The 23563-nt window shown below is 34.7% G+C and overlaps 1 protein-coding gene across 2 annotated transcripts in view; it reads left to right on the top strand.

Moving 5' to 3' along the window:
- The window catches only part of ANGPT1 (angiopoietin 1), a 255227-nt gene extending 235451 nt beyond the window's left edge, over positions 1-19776 (top strand). For both annotated transcript variants that reach the window (XM_063079869.1, XM_063079868.1), the window contains exons 8-9: positions 7832-7962; positions 19616-19776. In XM_063079869.1, the coding sequence (XP_062935939.1) occupies positions 7832-7962; positions 19616-19776 (292 nt within the window). The remainder of the gene's footprint in view (positions 1-7831; positions 7963-19615) is intronic.
- The last annotated feature ends 3787 nt before the right edge of the window (positions 19777-23563 follow it).

Here is a 23563-nt window from a genome sequence, read left to right as displayed (position 1 = left end):
TATGCACAAATTCTGATGATCTCCCAATGCTCCAATTGCCTCTGAAAACAAATGGCACTGATTAAGGAAGATTTGGTGCAATACAGAAAGCTTTCAGGAAATAGACATGAGAATTAATGGAATTAATTAATAAGTTGGCATGAGAGATCTTTTCCAGGGATTTTTTTCCCAGTATCAATTATGAGTAAAGAAAGAAAAAAAAAAAAAAAAGAGTGCTGGATTTGGCCAATAAAACATCCTATTATATGGTAGGAAAAACTTAGTATTCTCAAAAGACTGGAATTTTAATTTACTAAAGGATAAACATTTGAATTAAAGGATCTTTATTAAGGCCATCAGGATTCAAAATAATGTAGACCTTAAACTAGGTAGTAGGTCAACAAAGCAACTCTTTGTCTTCCTGTCCTTTATACTTACAATTATGCTTGGTTTATACAAAGAAAGAAAAACTTTCACAGGGCCTTATGGATTTGAGAAAATTGTTTTTTTCATCTTTAATTTCTGCAGCTTATTGCCAACATACATGTCTTAATTAGCTGTGTGTCTTAATTTTTTTCCATCACTCTCAGTATACTTATGTACGTCTATCATTTACCAAGGTCATACTTGTATATGTTTATACTTGTTTAATTTACATAACTCATTTCCTGAGCTACTGTGTATTTTATTGGTTAGAGACTGCAGTCAATCAAATTCCCCCTTCCCCCAAATTCATTGAAGCTTAATCCCATTGTAATTGTTGAGGGTGGGAAATCTTATTATGGTAATTGAAAGGTGGGGACTTGAAGAGGTGATTAGATTCTTATGGGCGTGGTTCTGAGGGCTTTTGAAAGGAGAGTACATGAGGAACTCTCTCTCTCTGCTCTGCCATTCTCGCCATGTGACACCCTGCATTGCTGCAGAGTCACCTCACCAGATGTGCTCCCTGGACTTTGGACTTCCCAGCCTCCAAAACTGTAAGCAATAAATTTCCTTTTCTTACAAATTACCCAGTTCCAAGTATTTTGTTATAAGCAACAGAAATGAATTACTATAAAGATTTTTGATTTCTTTGATTTTTTACTAATATTCAAGCACTTACTCTACATGCAGCAATCTTTTTAAGGGATTTGTATGTATCATCTCATTTAATCTCCACAATGATATCAGAAGGACATTACTATTGCTAGAGGCATTAGAAAGACGAAGCAACTGAGGATCAGAAAGTATAAGAACTAGACTGCAAACTGAGGCAGTTAGGATCCAAACTGTGTTAGGTTATACCATCTCTCAAGACACAAGTACACATGACACAGTCTTACCCTTCAAAAGCTAATTAATTATTTTGTGAGTGTGTGGAGAGAAAGGAAAGAAGGAAGAATTTTGGTTAATGAATTTATTATCAATTTTTTTCATTCATACTTATTTTGTACCAAATATCCTATATCTGCTTGATATTTATTTATTTATTTATTTATTTATTTATTTATTTATTTATTTATTTATTTAGGTATGTATAAGTCTTTTTCCTATCTTTAATTCTCAATTAGTCAAACTACATATTATCAATTCTGTTAATGTTCCCACTCATACCATCTTTTCTTTTGAAACTTCCTTTGAACTTTCCCTTCTACTTAGAGATTTATATCTGTAAATGTAGATCATTGTTATACAACTGACTGTTTTGGACATATATTCACTCACTCACAGGTGCGCTGACTTTGCTTTATATATTTTCCTATCATTTTCTCACATATTCAGTGATAGTCCTAACAAATTAAGAAATAATTTTGCTCACTTATGGACAATTGAGTAATAGAATATATCTCCGAGTTGTGAAAAAGTCAGTGCTAACAGATGACCTCTGTTATCCTCTCTGTGACAGCACTCAGCCTTTTCAATGGGGTGGGTGGGGTGGAGGAGGGTGGTTAAAGCAGAGACAGCACTGGATGCAACCAAGAGTCATAGCTATGTCGGGAAACTCTGTCAGATTGAGTCATTGCTACCAGGCTCTGAAAGAGAACCATGGGGGTCATTTTGCATTTTCTTCAAGTAATTGTGAGAAAGATGAACTAGTTGCATATGGTGGCCGGGAGAGAACTCAGAGCCAAAATAAAAATATGCTCAGCTGTGAGTACCTAAGACCTTAAAGACAGGTAGGTATCGGAGCATCTGTCTACTGCTTTTAAAAGAGTAGAGGCTGAACTTCAGTTTTTCATGCATGCAACTCCTACTGCCATGGATAATGAAAGCGACTCTTGCCCCCTGAATACAGCAAAGATGGAAAAATGTGAAGAGAATGGCAGTCTCTTAAGTAGAGAAAATTAGTGAGAAACTGGATTCATGAGATTGTGCTGCGTATGTTAAAGAAAAGAAAGTTATAGAATCTTTTGTATGATACATAGGATATTTTGAAGCCTGTTCTTCCATGGTGAACCCACTATTGTCCTACATTCATTAAGAAATATGATTTAGTCTTTTTAGAAATTGAAGTTGTTTAAAGTGAAAGAAAATGAGTAACTATATTTTCATCAAAGATGACTAAAGAGTCATGCCTAATTTCAGTGTATATCCATCTATTTTATTTTCCTATACAATACTAATTGAAAAAAATCAAAATGCAGACATTCTTTATAGTCATTGGCCCAAAGGTACACACAAATGTCTACTTTTCCTTAATTCAGAAAAAAAATACATTGAAGAAAATAAATACCATGAATCGAATTTGTGTCTCCCTTTTTGGTCACATCTAATTTTATTCTCTGGAGTTTGGGGGGTTGTTTGTTTGCTTGTTTTGTTTGTTTCACAGCTTCCATATTTCTATCCCAATGCCAAGTGTTTTGTGCTTAAGGAACATTTTGTTTTTATCTCCTAACACATCATCCTTTATGCAGGTCACATCTACATCATCTGAACACAAGAAATAAATGTCCAGGATTCCCGCGGTGTTATTTTGGGGGAAAGAAATCTCTCTAATGATTCACACTTCAAATTCCCTTTCACTATAGTCACAAGCAAAGCCAACTTGTCCCTTCTGTATATTGACTTTTCTTTTGTAAATTGAATGTCTCTTTGGAACAACTATTAGCTGCATTGAGAAAGCCATGTATAATTAATTATAATAAGGACTTCAGAAATTAGCCACAACTGCCATTAAAAAGAACCATCTAAATGTTCTGTTTGAGCCTCAGTTCAAATGTTTTCTTATCTAATTACAAAAATGCTTGGCAGTAAGGAGTGACAATCCCTTAGTTTATCTGTATCAAATAACCAGCTACAGTGCTGGCTTTGGGTCAACAACTGTGACTCTGTGCTAGCTAAAAAGCTTCTGAAAAAGAATTATCTCCTCAACTCTGTAGGGGTATTATCCTTGACTACATGGTTTCTCCCAAAATCCTTAAGAGATTCCACAGAAGCATAACTTCTTGTTTATGAATTTCTTAAAATTGAGTTGAGAAGAAATTATTTTTATCAAATTCCTCCTGTATCTCCCAGTGTGTATTAGTCCGTTTCTGTTGCTTATAACAAAATACCTGGAACTGGGTGACTTGTAAGAAAACAAAATTTATTGCTTACAGTTTGGAGGCTGGAAAGTCCAATGTCCAGGGAACATATATGATGAGGGTCTTCTTTGATGGTGGCTCTATAGCAATGCAGGGGTCTCACATGGCAGAAAAGGGCACGACAGCAAGAGAGATTCTCGTGTGCTTTCCTTTTAAAGCCCTCAGAACCACACCCCTGACCACCATTATTAATCCATTCACTACTGCATGGTCCTACAATTCAACCCAAGGTACGGTGCAAGAGAATTACTATCAAATGGAGTTTCTCTTTCTTAGAAGAGCATAAGAAGCTCCCTGTGACATGCTAAAAACATAGATGTGAGAGGATAAATGCTGCTTTATATAAACTACAAGCTCTACACAGTATTGTACAGTAAAAAATCCATTATTCCTCAAAATATCAGTCTCTTATACTTTTAAATAATTTCAAATAATATATCTCAATGTTTACAGGAACATCTTGGGACTCTACTCCATTTCTGCTTCTTGTTTTAATGATTTCTAATCTGGGTAAGACCTTAAAGAAATATTTCCACACTTTATTAGAATTTTTCTTTTTTTTCCCCCAAATAATTTTAGCTGAAGGATTTACCTTAAGCATGTTTTTATTTAGAATTTGTTTTCCGATATCAGTTGGCTATGCTCAGAGTACAAAAACATCATCCAATAAACTGTAAGAATTAATAGGAATTAAGACATAGTCTTTCTTAATTTATTCTATCTGCATAATATGAGTACATCAAACATGTTTTCATATTTTGGAGTCTCTGAGAAAATGAGAACAAAGACAGACCTGGGAAGAAGATCACACACACATATACAGGTTTCTTTAGTATGTGACTAAATGAGCTACAAAAGCTATCCCTCTGAAAACATGGGCCAGTTATATTTCTAGATATTAGGCCCATTGATATTTTACTTGCTACCTTGAGCCTACTGAAGATTTATTACTTAGCACACCTGTCATTCATTTATGCAATGAACATTGAGGCACTTTATCTCAGACACTGTTCTAGATTCTGGTGATTCAAAGATGAGTAAGACAGTTACACTTATGCCTCAAGGAGCTCACGGTTTATTACAGAAACAGATAAGTAAAAAGATAATTAAAATACAGTAAGTCAGTGTCACCATAAAGGTATCAATTTGATGCTCTTTGATATTATACATACTTGAAATGAATCTTAAAGACTGAGTAGAAGTTCAGCAGCTATTCAAATTCAGAGCAGGCCTTCCAGGAAGAGAAAAAAGGACATGCAAATGTGTAGAGAGATGAAAGAGTATATTGCTTTAAGGGGAGAAGTGATTGGGTAAGGTTGTAGCACCATGTGCGTGCAGGAGGAGGAAGGCGTGGAGGGTGGGGGGTGCGTGGGAGAAATCAGACAGTAGACGAGGGCTAGACTTCAAAGGTCTTATCAACCACAATAAGGAATTTAGCCTTTATCCTTTGTGTGTTGAGGGAACAACTAAGGGATTGTAACCAAGGGAGAATAATGATGACAAGCATGTCTTTGAACGAGCCACATGCATGGATTTTGGGGGGAAGGCAAAGGAGGAACAAGACTAAAGGCAGTGAGTCCAGTTGTAATACTTTTGCAGTAATCCACAGAAGAGCTGCCAGGACATACATACACACACATGACATGGATGAACTCTAGAGGTGAAGGTCAGAAAAAAATGTTGTAGACTTTATTCTAACCCTAACATATACCCCTGCATACATATTTAGTGATACATGGAAGCACCCTAAAACTTGTGACAATTAGTACATTCATAGAATAGCTGCCAGATATTGTTGGAGAAAAATAGGCAATGGTTTGGGAAAATGGTCATAAAATTATATATGAAAATCATCTTATAAAGAAACACATAGAGTACAATTCTATTTCCATTTGTATTTATACATGAAGAGAACTTGTTGTGAAGGGTACAAAACTGACATTAATCATTACCTCTAAAGAGAGAGACGAGATGGGGCTGTGGGCAAAAGCTTTATTTGTATTATTCAAAATTTTTGTAAGAACGTGTTCATACATTACGTGTAGACTTAAAAATAAATAATATTTTATATTTGGAGGAGAAAATATAGGGAAAAGACTGAAAGCAATATAGGGAAAAGACTAAAAGCATATAATGTCAAGAGCATTTACACTCAGCAATGAGATTTGTGTTGATTTTATTTGTATTGTCTTGATTACACAAAGAAATAATCATAAATTATGAGGCTTAGAATAAAACTCTCATGTGAAAGGATAGAACTATATATCTGGTGCATAGCAGTCACTCACTTGGAATCAACTCAACATTTGCACTGGATTACCTGCAAAATACAGTGTAGAAGATCATTGTGTCCTGGAAAGTCTGTGCCCATTAGCTTAAGGCTACTATAGCGAAAATGGTATTGATTTACCATAAGAAGAAAGAAGGAAGGCCACCGCAAAATGTAAAGATACCAAAAAGAGTTAGGACTGCTAACTCATTGCTCATCCAAGAACACCATGTCCCAGTGGAATGGAAGATTTCAAACAGTCCCAGCTACTTAATTTGAGAATAATTTACCTTATTCCCTCAGCTTGTTCCTTGTGTACCAAACAAGCCATTTTCTGATTATAATTTGGGTTTCTGCACAAAATTCTCTCTGAGGAGACCATGACACTGGGCCCTCACAATGCTCCTATTTTGACTGTAAATGGAGACCTGAAAAAAGTCTGTTAGTTTTGCGAGTGTGTGTCTGTCTCTGAGAGGCTGAAGATCTCCAAGAAAGGCATCAAATTGAAGCTTCAGATCAGATCTGGAAGGTGGTGTATTCACCTAGGTAACATTTTTCAGGACTCCCTTTGGTGATCTGTTGCCTTACTTTGCCCAGGTGAAACCCACCTCCTCATGGGCTGGCTGTGGCCTTAAATGTGAATTGGCACTTTAAAAAAATGCTGAAATTGTGCATTAACAGTGACTTTTAGCCAGCCTCTCAGAGTTTGAAAATATAAGCTCGTGTATGATAAGTCAGCATTAGAAGGTTATTTTTACTACTGTTAACTAGAAATTTTATTAATCATTGAAACTAATAAAACCTGACGGGTTAAACTGCAAGCTTTGCTCTGGCTCAAAAGAGCTACTGAAGTATCTGAGAAAGTCATTGCCCAGAGGATATGAATACAGTGCACAAGATCAATAGGAAATGAGCAGACATCAGACGGAGAGATACATTAGGCAACTATTGTGATTTGTTCACTAGTTTTTTCATTCTAACACAATATTCTTCAAAATGTTCTCACTGGAGAGTCTACAAAGAGTAATGAGATGCTACTTGAAAACACTTGTTCCTGGGCCTAGTAAAGAGGCCTTTTTCACAAAAGATCAGATGATTTGTTATAAGTACAACCATTGGAAGGCCACCAATCTAGGCTAATGCAAATATTACATAAGAAATGTTTCTAGGAAGTAACGTAGTTTCCTTGAAGAATGCCATATTCGAGGTAAAACAATTGGGATTTTGAACTGGGGATACCACTATAATACAAGCCCCCCAAAGGCAAAGATTTTTGTCTGTTTTGTCTGCTGATATATCTGAAGCACTAAGAAAAATGTGTGATATATAGTATATGCTCAGCAAACATTCATTCAGCATAATGATTAAGAGCTTGGGTTTTAAATCAAGCAGCTGAATTACAGCTTATCTTCTATAAGCCTAGGCACACAAAATAGAGATATTATGCCTAGATCACAGATTTAATATAAAAATCAAACTAAATAACAGCTAGAACTCATTTAGCAGAGTGCCCGGCATAGAGCAAGTTTTCAGTCAGTGAGACTTATTACTCGTATTGCTGTTAATAATAATATTTAGCTCATTAGCATTATTAGATAGTAATGAAGAGACGTGCTATATTGATACTCTAAAAAGGCATTTTTGTTTAGAGATTAATGCTTGTAATAATAAAATAAGCCCATTTTTGTTGTGGATCTTGCATTAACAGAGAATCATATGAATGTGAGTAGGCATAGTGAAAAAAAAACCAAGCATGCAAGTAGTAGAAAATTTTACCTATTTGTAATTTGGAGTCTTTCTTTCCTGCTTTTCTTTCTTTCTTTCCTTCCTTCCTTCCTTCCTTTGTTCTTTTGACATTTGGTTCAGAGAGCTTGCATCTTCATTGGTTTATTGGAAGGGCTGAGTTCAAAGAAGGGAGAAAATGATGAAAAGGGAAACATTCAACAAGTCAGTCTTCTGGGTCCTGTTACTCTGTTGAATAGCTTATCTTTTTTTTTTTTTTTTTTTTTTTTAATTTCAGGTTGTATTTAAAGGGTCACACTGGGACAGCAGGAAAACAGAGCAGCCTGATCTTACATGGTGCTGATTTCAGCACTAAAGATGCTGATAATGACAACTGTATGTGCAAATGTGCCCTCATGCTAACAGGAGGTAAGTCCTATGGGGCCATTCTCTAGGCTATGTTTCACTGGCTTGAGGCTTGAGGTTTCTTATCTGTGAGAAAGGGGTATGATCTTCTGTTCAGGAAACTTAACAGCAAGTCCCTAGAGATCATTTTGTTCTGCCCAATAATTTACCCTGCATTCTTGTGCAAGACATTGCTAACATATTTAGAGGTTTGTCTCCTCCTCCAACACCTATAGAGGGAATGTGCTAATTTTGTTCTGAATAAATTCTTTAGCCTCTTGAAGTCCCAGTTATTCTACCTTCTAAATAATCATCATGATACCCCTAGTGGAAGGAGCAACAATTTGAGAATTTAGCATATAGAGCAATTACTTCTTACAAAACGCTTTGCAACAGTGTGGTAGAGTTCATTGATCACTTTGTTGAAACGGAATAAGAAAAATAATGAGGTGTAGTTAAACCCAAGGTAATGCAACTCAGATCAGCTATACCAGGGTTTTGCATTATATAAGTATGATGTTGACCTTTGCAAGACAGTTTAGCTAGTATAGGAGATGCCATTAAATAATATTGCATCATAAAGTAAGAGAGTTAATTCATTTTGCAACTTTTCAATATTTTTCCAGTCTTGTGACTGTGCTGAAGGGAAATTCTGAATTTGGTGCTAGCATATCTGTAACACTTCTGCAGCACTTACTAAAGAAAGAGCAGACCCGTGGCCTTAGGCTCAGAGCCTTGATTAAGCAATGGCACCTACCTAGAATTAAACAATGTTATTTTGTTTTAATTTTATTGAGTTTAATATCTACTTTCTATTATAACAAGTAGTACTGGTTTCCTCTCTAAAGGAATGATGTAAACTTTGCATTTTAAAATGTATTCACAATATTTTATACTTAATAAATCATTGATTTAAAGAAAAATATTAGTTAACTATTACTAAAAGTTATAAATGGATATGGCAAAATCTGTGAAGTTGAAATATGACTAACTGAAGTTTTGGAAACACTAAGCTAAAGCCCAATGGTGAATGATGTAGCTCTAGAATGTTATAGGCTCTGGGGAGGAAGGAGTTGTCACTAAGCAAAATTGTGAAGGAAAACTCCTTTCTGTGTCCCTCTTCTCACAGTTTTAGTGTTGTTTCCCTCTCTTAGTGTAGTAGCAATCACTCCCACCTTCAACTGTTCTGATACTCTTTCTGTGTTACTCTATAGCAAAACATATTTTCATGCTAGTAAGGAAAAAATTGTTCAAATTTAAAATTTAAAATTTTAAAATTTTAAAATTTTCCTTCCCAAAACACAGTATGACTGCCGCTATTATTACATATCACTATATGTTGCTGCACATGTTTGTACTATCTTATTTGATCTCCAGACCAACTCTGTGAGGTGGGAAGGGAGAGAAACTCTAATCTCTACTTTGAACATAAGGAAAATAAAAGTCGGTTATTGTTCTCCAATTTATTCTTAACATCTAGTGCAGTAGATTGTGACACATAAAAACTCAATAAAAAATACAGTACATGAATAAATGAATAACCATCCTGTAACCCTTGTAATCACTTTCAAATTTTAAAGCCAATGAAATAAATCATTAGTTTGACATTTTCCTCATCGATTAACAGAGCACACAAAAGCAAGGAGAGAAGGTTTGGGAGAAATATTTTCATCTTTCTTCCTATCCCCCACCCCTTTATCTCTACTACCACCATATCACAGCCAACTGAGTCCCATCCTCTCCTCCTATATTGACATTTTTTCAGTGTGAGAGCAGCTCCACTATTATCAAAGACAACCTGTTATAATTCTGCCTCTATCATATCCTTCTTAAGCCTTGAACATGTCATTTTGGCATCACAGTCAACCTCACCAAATATTTTAAAGTCTTCTATATGTATTTTATGACCCCTTCCCCCCCAAAAATAGTTGCTACAAATTTACAATATTTTAAAAAATGGTACCCATAGGTTAGATCTTGAATATTTTCCTGAAAGAAAAAAAAATTTTTTCATTACCTCCCTAATTGCATAAATGAAATTGTCAGCAACTTTATACAAAGACAAAATGACTTTGATTTTTCAGTGTCCTGCCCATTTTTATATTGAACTACACTTCATTTTCTCTATTACTATTTTAACAGATAATTTTTCTTTTTTTAAGATAATTTATTATACTTACATGTGGGGTACAACATTGATTTTCAGCAATTGTGTACAATGTGTGATGGTTAGATCAAGATAGTTAGCTTACTCATCATTACAACATGCAATCGTTGTGTCCTTTAACCAATTTCTCATTGGCCCCCCTCTCTTTCCCCCTCCCCTCCCCCTTTGATAATTTTCTACCAAATAAATACAATACACAAAATACCAACAGTAAAATCTTTCAAATGGATTATTAGAAGAGTGTTCCAACATGCTCATCTTCCTGTAATGAAAATATGGATTGAACCAAAGAGGAAAATGCATCTCTTGGTTGTTGAAGAGAAAACTTCATTACTCAGATTTATGATTCGATTTTTGTTTCAGATGATTGAAATTTGTCATGTTCTTTCATCCATAATCGTTCTTGGACTCACCAATAAACACATATGTGGAGGAGAGAACATTTCCACTTATTGCTTGGGCTGAAATAGTCTAAGTACATATGTTTTTGTAATAAACACCATTACCCTATCAAATATCCTTTCGAAAGAATCCAGGTCTTGCAAAACTATTCACTCTGCAAAGCTAAAATGTGGCATTTAGATAGCTAAGAAGTGGAGAACATATGGAAGAATGTCAATGACAGTCCAGTTAACTGGAGTATTGCCTGGATCTCCTGTCCTACTGAGCTAATCCCCACCACCATTATTTACTCTCCATCAAATTTTCCCTTAGAACCATTTTCTTCATCTAATGATTTTTCCTTTTCTTCCTTTCGTTTTTTAAATTTGTATTTGAGCTTGTTGCCTATTTAAAAATAGTTTCTTTTAAGCTGTGAGACTTCATACTCTTTGGACTAATAACTCATAGTTCTTTGTCATCATCAGTTAAAACTTTGTTTTATCTTGTTTATTTATATATTTTTCCTCTGTTTCTTCTAAAATAGACTATAGGTAAAGTAAGATTTATTGCCCACTAACTGTCCTAGATAGTTGTCTTCAAGTACCTGGAGGGATTTTAGTTGGAGAATGTGGTATCATTGTCAAAGACTGAATAACAGGAGATAGGCTTAATTGAAAGCAGATTGTATCTCAGCTCGACAGAAAGTAGAACGTTTTGATCTTTGTTCCTTCATTCCTAACAGTCTAACTTAACTTCCTTCTATCAACTGAACAATGAATACCTATTAAGGGGGTCAGCTTCTATTAGAGGAATGAGCAAAACAGAATAGAGCTCACATCAGTTGAAGAAGACTGTCGACAGAAAAGTAAACAATAAATAACACAATTTGAATCATAAAAAGCTCTACAAACAAAATATAATACGTGACCAAGTTATTAGTAAGGGGAAGTGACATTAGAAGGAGTTTCCAGGGATCAAAGACTGGAATGAGTTGACAGTAAGGATTGTGCATTTCTAGTTATAAACATCCTCAAGAAGAGAATAAAAAGCTATTTATCTCATAGAGTTTGGTTATGCACTTTTCTGTACTTGTCAGTCTAGTAAAAATAGTTTCTCAATTTTTCTTCTGGTTTTGTGATTCTGTTATCCCATGTACTCATTACACCTGTTAGTAGAGAAAAACAAGTGATATTATTTTTTCTTTTATTTTGAATTGATAAAATTAATTAATTTATTTTTTATTTTTTTTAATTTTTAATTGAAACATAATTGATTACACATACTTGTGGGGTACAGAGTTTACTATCAGTATTTGTGTACAATATGTGATAATCAAATCAGGATAGTTAGCATATTCATCATTACAAAGGAAGTGATATTATTTTTCATTGCATAGGTGGTAATTCATAGTACATTGCTGAGCTGAAAGGAGACATACTGAGCTGAGAAAGCATCATACAATTTCATCAATAGAAATAGACACTACAACACTTTACACCCCCTTTCCCGGAGGTATGCGTATTTATTCTTACCCTACCAGAAAGCCATCCAATTTTAACACTGAATAATTTTTATGTCTCATTATACATTTCTTATTGGATCAGAGCCTTTATTTCAAAGGCAAAATTGCCACATACATTTTCTATGAAAAAGACCCCTTAATTAACCATTTAATAGAGATGATTTATCAGTATAGATTTATAAGCCAGAATATCCGTACTGTGTAATTGCCCTTGACTTTAGGAAAATTTGTAAGTTTTCTCCTTAGGTTTCCTTCTTTACATAGGATATTACTGAAAATCTGCATATCTGTAGTGGGAGGGATACATTTAAGAGATAATTATAGAAATATTTTCTTAGACCCTCAGGAGAGCTCCTGTGGTGCCCTCCTGAGCCCAAAGAAAGGAATAAGTTTCATTAAAAACTTAACAGTTTGATCTACTATTTAGCATAAAGAAAATAAAAATGTGATCTCATTCAATACATGTTTTTGTTTGTATAGATTTATTGTACATAAAAATAAATATGCAAAAAATCCTCTGACTTCAAAATTAAAAAAATGAAAAACTTACCAGATTGTCACATTCATAGTGAACTTATATTCATCTAAAACATGGTCTTTGGTACTAAATTAGGGTTATTCAAAATAAATATTTTTAAAAATCTATCAAGCTGCAATTATTAAAGAATTAAAGAATTAATATTTCTAAAAGTCTGTTGTAAACTACAGTTTTTAAAGGTTGCCAACAACTAAAAACAAGCAAATGTGGTATTGTTTTACAGTCCTTTCCTTACTTTTCTTTCAATGCAATTTCCATATTTAGTACATAATATAAAAGCTATGCAAAAATGTGACCTAACCTTCTGCAGAAAAAATCTGTTGCGGTAGAAACTCTGATCTCTTTTCCCACGCATAAACCATGTCAGCTGACAGACAAGACTTTCTAAAGCTAACAAAGGATATTTCTCAGTTCAGTCCTACAAGAGGGGATAAAGCTATACACATAAATTTTTTAGTACACCCTAGAACTTACCAGATGCTAACAACAGAGAGTTGAAAAATGCTTGTATTGCCTGCTATATAATCCTGAAGAAGGCAAAGCAAATGAAAAAAAAAACCAAAAAACTAGCAGCTTCTTCAACTGGTGAGTGATGTTGAAGTGACAAGATTTGGGGGAAATATAATCATCTCAGCATTTTTAATAATTCAGGGAGGATGTGCAAAGCATCATCAGATAACAGGCATTCCCTAGATTTTAAGGTAAAAATGATGAGAGAAAAGATTCACATGAGTAATTTAAGGTGGACTATAGAAAGCTACATTGCATTACTTTTATTTAGACCCAGTTTCTGTATATAGTGAATAATATGTTAACCTATGCCACAAAAACGTGCATTCCTTGAATGCCGGGACTTTGTGCTGTCCATCACTGTACCCACAGTGCCTGGAATAGTGTGTGGCACATAATATGTGTTCAATAAATATTGGTTAAATGAATAAATATGTTATTAGAGGCTCTAACAGGACATTGCAAAATCACAAATGATCCTGGTGAGAAGATGTAAAAATAAATCAATGTGAGTATGAATGTGACTTTTTCATGGGAACTTAGATTTAAAACATGTAAGTACATATATGTATTTACAGTTGACTGTGTGCACAAAAATGGGACAAAGGGATGAAAATCAAGGATTGGGACTATTACAAATAACTAAACACCAGAAGACTAAATTCCAGAGTTGTAAAAGTTAGGTTTCTGTCTTTCAAATAAATTTGAACTTCTTAAGTTCAAAGTTTAGGATTATATTCATATTTTCTGGAGGAAAGTTTTATTTATTAGAAAAAGAGCAAAGAATATTAGAAAATGTCTTTAATAAGCTTGTAAAAACGTGAATCAGAACTGATAAACCTATAGCACAAGGCTACAACCGAAGGCTAATAATTGACAGTGGATAAGAAACCACCAAACAATTTTGTTTATATTGTACTCTAATAATAATATAGTGAATATTTATTGAACTTTTACTGAAACAGACATTTTGCATTACCCTAAATGATTTATATTTAATATCTTATATAAAGCTTTCAAAAACCCTTTGAAATAGAAACCACAATATTTTGGCAAGAATTGAGATACAGAAAAATAAGATAATTTGCCAAAGTTCACAGAGTTAGTGTTAGAAGCAGGATTTAAACACAGGTACTCAACCTTCAAAGGCCATTGCCTTATCTGTTCTTTTTATTGCCTCTGTTAAAAGGAATAACATTCAAAGAGAATGATCAAGTTCTGTTTTACTGCTTGCAGCATATTTTCATGAGCATTTCCTCACTTAAACATGGTTAAAAGTGAAAGGATATCCAAGGGATAGGAGAGACAGTAAGAGAATACCTAGAAGTTTTAAATGAATTCAGTGTTACTGGCCAGGATAAACAACTTTTCATCTTTGGGAAAAAAAAGAAGAAAAAGAGAGAGGGTTGGGGGGAAAAAGCCAAGTCCTTGGCCTGAAGGGGATATAGTACAAGATGACAGAAGGAATGCAAACCTCTAGAAAGGCCTTTTGCCTCCTGCACCCAAGACCTATACAGCTGTTTCTTGAGGCTAGCTCTGGGTAGAGCCAACTTTGTATATATAAGCTTATTAAGTCATTTTTTCATTATGATCCCACTGATAACAATGGCACCAATCAGTTTAGCTCAACCTCATTTTTAGTGATGAAAGAATAAAATCTTAGTGTCTGTGCAAGCTCTTTTGCATATTGCAGATTAGAGTGCAGGCATTGAAAATGAATGAAAGAAATCCACAAAAACAGACAGATCTTTTCATGTTGCTATACTTTTTACCTTAGAAAAGAAATGTTGAAAGACATTTTGTTTAGGATCGGAAGAATTTGAGAGAGAGGCTTCCTGACTTTCAAATAAATTTGAACTTCCTGAGTACAAAGTTTAGATCAAATTCTTATTTTCTGGGCAAGGTTTCATTTATTAATGATAAAATGTGAATTTTCTGCTTCAAAGATAAAAGACTCCAATGATTTTTAAAGGCCTGAGATAGTTATTACAAAACTAAATTTTAATGAGTTAAGTGTAAATGAATTAGAAACATGCATCTCAGATTTCTTATTAAAATATACATGAGGTTACAGGTTATGAAGAAAAATGCTTGGCAAAGTACATCTCAGCAGTTGCCAACCTTAAAACATTTGAGACATTTTATCAGTTGTCCCAACAGCAGATGGAAGCTTCTTTCTTCCATCCTCTGCTCGCATCACTGAGTTCTTTTAGGCTTAAAGTGCCTTCCCTAGATTAACTTCTTTAGCATATTTCTTATTTGTTATTCCCAGGCACACACAGAATAAGGCATTAAGTTAATATTTCCCCAGGATTGCAGAGGATATATAATTCAGCTATTTCATATCTTGTCAGAAAGGAACTGTAAATCCAGGCATATTCCTCTACAGGTTCACGCAGAAGTCTTCATCCCATGCAAACGTACATATGTACTGAGTACCTATTAGTACATATGATTACCTACGCATACCAAGGAGTACGGATGAGTAACCAGGAGTCTGCTATGCTTTTGCCTGCTTTGTATAAATATGGCTTAAACCACATCTTTCCAAGATTTATGCTTACAAGACCTTGTCGTGCTTAATTTATTTTTCAAAAGAGGTAAAAAGTAAACAAACTGAAATATTTGGTACAAAGAAATGTCTTTGTTTAGTTTTTTAATGCATGTGTCAGAGAAATCAGAGAATAGTTGTTTTATTTTCTGCCATTTAAACTCACATCTTTATTATCATTAATTGCTTTTTGTCGCACCGCAATGTGCCTGACCCACTGTCTTAAGATAAAGAGATATTTGGACACTTCATGCTCTTTGATTCTTCATGAAATCAACACAAAACTTTGGGAAAAAACCCATATTAAGTACTTAAATGTCATATTTTTATAATGTAAACATTGTATAATATGGCATTTACTCATTTCGGTCCAAATTATTTTCCTATTTCTCTAATAAACCCTACCAAAAAAATAAGAAAATATGTTGGCACTGATGACCTTGTTTTCATTATTAAATCACTATGGTGTCCACAGGATTTAGTCCCTTTCTTTCTAGCCCTGAACTCTTCTCCCTAGTCCCTAGATAACTTGCACCAAACACTTAGATAGGATTCTACAGGCTCCAATAATCAGTGCATTATCTTATTTGGTCCTTAAAACTGTGCTTTGAAAATGGTTGATCAGACATTATAATTCATGTATTGTGAATGTGACTTGGAAAAGTTCCTTAAACTCTCTGAGCACTGGTATTTTTATTATGGTGCTTTCCACACCATCTAATGCTATTTTGAGGATAAAATGAGAGAATGAATCTAAATATCTTCACACAGTCCCTGACACATACTAACTATTCAATAAATATCAAATATTATTGGTATTCTTGCCTAGGATCTCTTGTTTATTCATTGATGAAGTCAGCGTCAAAGTCTAGGTCTTCTAACTTCTGATCTGAAGACAATTTCTAAGAGGATAACTTAAAACCTCTATGTTCTCCCTCCTGTTTATTTTTCTAGCCCTATATTCTCCAACCCCTTACCCAGTGGGACCCAGCCAAGCCCAGAGGCTGGCAGACACTCTCTTCTGGTCTTCCAGGTACATACTGTGTTTAAAAGCACTTTGTACTTTGTGGACTCATACCATCCATCAGGACCCAGCTCAGGCGGTACATGAATGAACCTGTGCCCCTCCTCATGGCAGTTAAGACCTCCTGCCTCCTTAGTTCCAGAAAATTTTCCTCATCTCTTTGTTACTTGGCTATCATCTCGATACTTAACAGTTTGTCTCTCTCCTACACAAAACTGTGCACGCCTTGAAGTCAGGAATTTTGTTTTACTCAACTCTGTCCCCTCTGTCTGTCCACTGATTAATATTTGCTGAGTTGATGCTATTAGACTCAACTTTCTTCCTTCATCACGTGGCCACATATGCACAGGACAGCCTTGGCAGCTCATATAGAATATGGGTCTAAATAATGTTTGATTAAACATTTAACCTGGCAGATCTGGTTCCCCTGGTTAAATATTGGCTCCTATTCCTGGAGAATGTTTCACTTGTTCACCTGTTGATGGATAAGTAAGTAGGCTGGCTGAAACTATAACTTTTTCTGCAGAGGTTGTTCAACTTTCCACCAGGACTGTCTATTTCTGCACCTTCATTTCCTGCAAGTCTCCCCGTGTTCACCGTGCACCAGCTACACAGATGTTCTTTTAGTTCCACAACCCACCAAGCTCCCCTTCTTTCTCGTGGAGTTTGCACGTGCTCTGCTTAGAAGAGTCCGTTCTGGTCTTCAGAGGCTGCCTCCCTCTCCTCCTCCAGGTCTCATTAAATATCAACTTCTCCCAAGAATATGAAAAGTTAGGTTATTCTCCCTCACAGATCCCTGATAATTTTCTTCATGGCATTTTTTAGTCGTGATTTGTAGATATTTTGTTTATTTGTTTACTATTTTTCTCTGTTTTTCACATTAAAATAAGTTTTATGAGGGCAGGGACCATGTCTGTCTTGTTGAGTATTGTGCAACAACACAATAATTACATATTGAACCGACCAATAAAGAAAAATGAATATAATAAGCACAGATGTTATGTATTGGAGTGTCTCTTCAATACACTTTTTAATAAATTAAACAACTGCAGACAACAGAAACTGTACAAGGAGAACCAGTTATTCAGAGTCAGTCAATCAGTCAATAAGCCTGTAGCCACTCACCAATCATTTAAGCAAACTCTGTTGGGTGTAATACTAAGTATAAGAGATGGGCCAGTAGATATGCCTCAGGATAATGAACAAAAGACTGGGTGATTTGGTCTTCAGACCCTCTCAGCTTTAAGCTACTGTCCCTCTTGGTGGCAGTGACCCAGCCATACTGGCCTTCTGTCAATGTCTCCAAAATGCCTTTCTCACCACCACAACAAACATTACCCCACTTTACTCATTATAAAAGATACACAAGATCGATGTATCTGATTCTCTCACAGGCTCTTACTGTTTCTTGTCTCTTTCCTAAGCTCATCCTGTTTCCCAATGAATGTATCCTTTTGTTGTCTCAACAGACATCTGCCTTTCCACATTCTTCTAAGATTCTTGTGACTTTCTAGAAACCAAATAAACAAAACAAAAACACCCACACATTTTTATCCTAATAAGTACCCTAATGCAGCTTGGGAGATCATTCTATGAATCGTCATTATTTTCAATAGAGTAAGTGCATTTACTTCAGAGACCATGGTGGATATTTAAAAGACTATGAAAGACTCACTAATGTGATGGAAGACAGCCTCAAGAAGGTCACAGAAGAGGAGGAGGAAAGTGAATGCACAGAAGCCATCAAGTTGAATTTCATTTTAGAGTTTCAGTTTAGTTATTTACAGATAGCCTTCTGGGTAAACTCCCATTAGAATGCCTTTTGTAATATAAATACCATATTTTTACTGGGTGAAAAATTAAAGGAATTAATCTTACAGAAAAAAAGTGGAATTTTACAGTTCTTTCTTTCTTGCCAAACAAGAACCTTCTTGTTCCTTGTGTTTTGACTGAATTAACATTTATGTTGTTTGCATACAGTTGGTAAAACAACACTGAATATAGTGTCTTTCCAAATTCATTAAGGCATACCTTACTGTACCCCCCACTATGATTTTGTGATTAAAGCTGCTTGTTATGCCTCTAGTGTGACTTTATAAACACAACCCAGCTGTATATTCATCTTCCAAAATTGAAAAATGAGAGTTAGTTTTTCCCCATTTAACTTTTTCTGAAATTTCTGCAAAATGATGCTCATGTTACAGTTAAACATCAGCTGTACAGCTTTCTCTTTCTTTAGCTATTAGTCCCTTAGGTATAACTCTGTAATCAAAGAGAGGTCAACTGTATCCAAATAAAAAATATGCCAGAATGTCTCTGGCATAAATTTCTCCCTAAAGATTTCAATAGTGTTACTTCAGGAGAGGGAAAAAAATACTATGCTTTATCTAAAAAACCTAAGCACTTAATTCATTAAAATAATAAAACTGAGTTATCCGGTTATTCTTGCAGAGAGCTATGCAAGCACAGGATTTTCATGTTACTCATCAAGTTGTTTGTTTTTCTTTTTACTAAGTTTAGAAAGAACTTGAACAATCATAGACAAAATATTCCTGTATGGGAAGGAACTATATGGCTACTATTGATGAACACATCTCATTTGCTATTAACTATAGAGAGGGCATGTTAATTAAAATTCAATTTGAGAATCATAGTCATTGCAAGTTTCCAATTAATTTTAAAAGCAGCTTAGAGCCAGTTCTTGACAAAATGATGAGGTAGACGGAGAATATCTTTATCTTTATGTAGATGTCAGTTGTCTAAGCTTCTGAATTTCTTTACTAATTTTTTTACTAATAATTAATTGTTCTATTCCCAACAAAAGGCTTAAAGTGAAATACCTCTAATGGGTATCTGCATTTCACTTGTCCCACATGTAAATCCAAACAAGTTCCCCATCAGTTAATGTCATTAACTTCCAAATGTTCAATTTATTTATAATTATTTCTTCTCCTTCTCTCTTTCACTATTAACTAATTTTTCAGGTTGGTGGTTTGATGCTTGTGGCCCCTCCAATCTAAATGGAATGTTCTATACTGCGGGACAAAACCATGGAAAGCTGAATGGGATAAAGTGGCACTATTTCAAAGGGCCCAGTTACTCCTTACATTCCACAACCATGATGATTCGACCTTTGGACTTTTGAAAGCACAATGTCAGAAGCAATTTTAAAAGCAGCAAAGAAATCTGGAGAAGCTACCAGATGAGAAATTGCTTGAAAACTTCTGAAGCAAACAATATCGTCTCCCTTCCAGCAAAAGTGGTGGTTATGTGAAGTCACCCAGGCTCTTGACTGTGGATTTGGAGCCTCTTGAGTTCACAAAAGTCTCTCCTTGGGGTCACCATGTTTATATGGCTTGACTATAGAGAATGCCACTCATGGCCATGCTTTATAAAGGGAAGAAACTGCTCAGCTCGATGTGCTTCAGACTACTACTGGATCTTATTTTGGAACGATGGTAGCCAGATGATAAATATGATTTACTTCATGTAAAACAAACAAAAGAAAAGGTAAATTTTTAAAAAAAGGATATACGAGAAGAATAGAAAGAGGTCCGCCATAAACCTTTGGAAAAGATGTACTACACCAGCAAAATGGTGTTATAGCTATGCAAACTTACTAACAATTAAGTTTATACTGTTGCACAATTATGATAAAAGTTAAGGAAAGACAGTGTTGTCCTCTGAGTTGGTTCAATGTTAATGGATTTCAGAAGCCAAATTATAATATCATACTTAATAATTGATTTGAGTTAACCCATCTTCAAATGTAAATTCCATTTTTGTAAGCCATAATAGATTGTATTATATGGAGAATAAAAGTGTGATGTAGAAACACGCTTCAATGCTCCTTGATTTTTTTTATATGGTTTACAGAAAAAAAATGGACATAGCCAAATAAGGACACATGAGATAAAAAATTACCCCCCATGCTACAGTTTTCATTAACTCTAAAAACTGACTGGCTAGTATATACATATATTTATAACCTGAGTACAACTTAAAGAATGTGAAGTATATCATCAAGTTCTTAAAATAATATACATGCACTTAATATTTTCTTTGATATTATACAGGAAAGCAGTATTTGGAATATATTAAGTTGGAGTACATTAGATGAAAACCTAGTAAACTGGAGCAGTTCATTTCATGGTATCTTCTTGCACGTGTAACTTCATTATTTTTAAAATGTTTTTAGATCTTCAATTCTTCATCTTATTATTTCATGCTAATTTAATTTCTGCTAACTAGCTGAAACATGCTTACCAGATTCACCCTGTTTCAGTTTCTAGAAAAGATACACTTTGAAGTCTATAAAAAATAAAAGAATTATAAATATCATTGTACATAGAATGTTTATATTCATTTTAAACCAAATAGCTGTTTAATCTGGAATATGAAACATTGTTCTTAATTGTTGCAAATAAACACAAGCATTCAAATAAATCTACTTATATTACTTAATGAAATACATTACTCTTTATAATTTTCTTCTTCAGGCTCTGTTTTCTTAGGCAACTTATAATTTTATTAAATTAATATTAGTGGAGACAAGTGGCAAAACTCCCTACATCATATGTAAGGGAAACACAAAAAAGAAAATTAATCATAGTCAAATGACTACAAAAATCCTGACTGCTAGCTGCAATAAATCTCTTAATGAAAATATTCCTATAGGATAATCTATTTTAAGTGAATTTTTGGATACAGATTTTTGTGGCAACTTGAAGTTACTACAGTATTTTATCAAGAAATGTTTTTTTCCTCTAAGTGTTCAAGGTTATAATAGTGAACAGTTTTTTGGTTTTTTGGGTTTTTTTAATCAATACATGTTACTATGAGATGAGAGAATGAAAATAGATATTGAGTCTCCTTTCTTAGAAAAGAAAAAGGGGTTTTTTTCGAGGTCAAAATACCAATTTTAGAATTGGTGATTTGATTACGCCTTAGTGGCTTTTCTCCATTTGAGAGAATAAAGCTATTCACAATTTAAAAAAAAATATTTTTTCATGTTTACCATCAGGTCTTCTTTATGTTTATGTGTCTGTATACAATACCTTTTGCCTTACAAGTGATATGTGCAGGTGTCACATCATTTTGCTGTGCTTGGTGGCTTCTTCATTGTACTGTTAAGCCTCTCCCTGTAGAAACCTCACAATTTCTTTCATTTAACTGAAAAAAAAATGAGAGTTTTGTTCTGTTGTGTGCCTACAGATTTTCTTTTTTTTTTTTTTTTTACCAGTCTTTGGATAAGGAATACTATTTTCCAAAATATATTACAAAAATAAAATGAAATAATTTTTTAAAAAAAGCATGATATTTACTGTTTTGTTATCTGGATTTGAAAAATGAAATATTGTTTCTAATTATTTATAATAAAACGGTATAAAATGTTTTATGACTCCATCATGTGCATTGTGTAATGCCTACATGTTTGTGGCAATTCAAAATGTATATCCTTTGCATTTCATTATTTCAGATAGGATAATTAGGTATTTGAATACTGTCCTGAAATTTTTATCTCAATAAAATCCATGCAGTTTCTATGCAAATTTCTTCCTTTCAATCACAATATTATTTGATTTAAATAAAATTGAAGATAACATTTGTTATCTTTTTAACAAATTTAACACATTTTACAAAATTTAAATTGGAGATCTGTGAAAATAAGGAATCACTGAAAAAAAAAAATCTGCCCAATGAACTAAAACCTCAATTTTTGAAAAACTTTTAATTTCGGAAAGTTTAGCCCCATTAGAATGGTAGACCAAAGCAACAGGTTTGAGTCTCATTGTCCCTATTATATGATTATTATGTCCCACCAATTATGAAATACTCTAGTACCATGTGACAATTGACATTAAATGCTGGGAACTCTGTATGTGGCACAAGGGATGTGTGTTGAACGAACGTCTGAGTCTGGCATAAAGGGGCAAAGGGGAAGGACATTAAGGAGATGCTACTCGCCCCTCATACCTCACATCCTCTTAGTGGTCTTAGTTCTCGTAGGGAAGTTTCTTACCCTTGACTGCTCCCACTGCTACCACATTGATTCAAGCCTTCATTAATTTCCACCTAGATGACTGGAAAAAATACTTTTCTCCTGCCTCTCTCAGCTCCTTTTCACCCTGTAACCACACAAGCTTATTCTTCCTAAAGCCAGACTTCTGAACATGTTTCATCACTGCTCAAAACCCCTCAGTATTTTCTCACTTCTGCCTGAATTTGGAAATAAACATGTCAGGTTAACCCCAGCCTCAACTGCCAGACAGTTCCATTCCACCTACACAGTATTCCACCTACAGAGGTCTCAGTATTCCACCTACTCGGTATTCAGTATTCCACCTATTAATTCCAATGAAGAAGCCCTATGGTAGGCTACTTGCAAAAAAAGGCCCCTTTTTTCCCTTTTCTGTATCCATGCCCCTTGCAATATGACTTTGCTGATCATCCCATAAAGAGGTAGCCACCCTCTGAATGTTTGGCTTGGGACTTGCTATAGTCAGTAGAATGCAGCAGAAGTGATTGTATGCCAATTCTGAGCCTGGGTCTCAGGAGCCCTTCAGAAACACTCTACTTTTGCCATGAGGCCCAGGGTGGCCTAATGGATGATTAGAGACTGATGGAAGCAAAGTCGAGACCACCCTAGACCAGCCGTCCTGCAGCTGACCTTTCAGATCATTCCAGATACATGAGTCACCTCAGCTGAGATCATCTGGGCCTGGCTCAGATCAGCAGAACAGCTGAACTAATGAGCATAATCATGAGAAACTATAAGGGATTGTTGTTTTAAGCCACTACATTTGGGGGTGTTTTGTTAAACATCGTTATTGTAGCGATAGCTAACTGATACAGAATATTGCAGTCCCCACGCACCCCACTCCCACCCCCACCCCCACCACTGATTTTTATGCATCTGAGAGTTTCAGAAC

Source organism: Cynocephalus volans, chromosome 15 (assembly GCF_027409185.1).
Source record: "Cynocephalus volans isolate mCynVol1 chromosome 15, mCynVol1.pri, whole genome shotgun sequence".
NCBI classification, from domain to species: Eukaryota; Metazoa; Chordata; class Mammalia; order Dermoptera; family Cynocephalidae; genus Cynocephalus; species Cynocephalus volans.
Note: the sequence above shows the minus strand (reverse complement) of the source record. Positions and strands in the feature narration are given on the sequence as shown.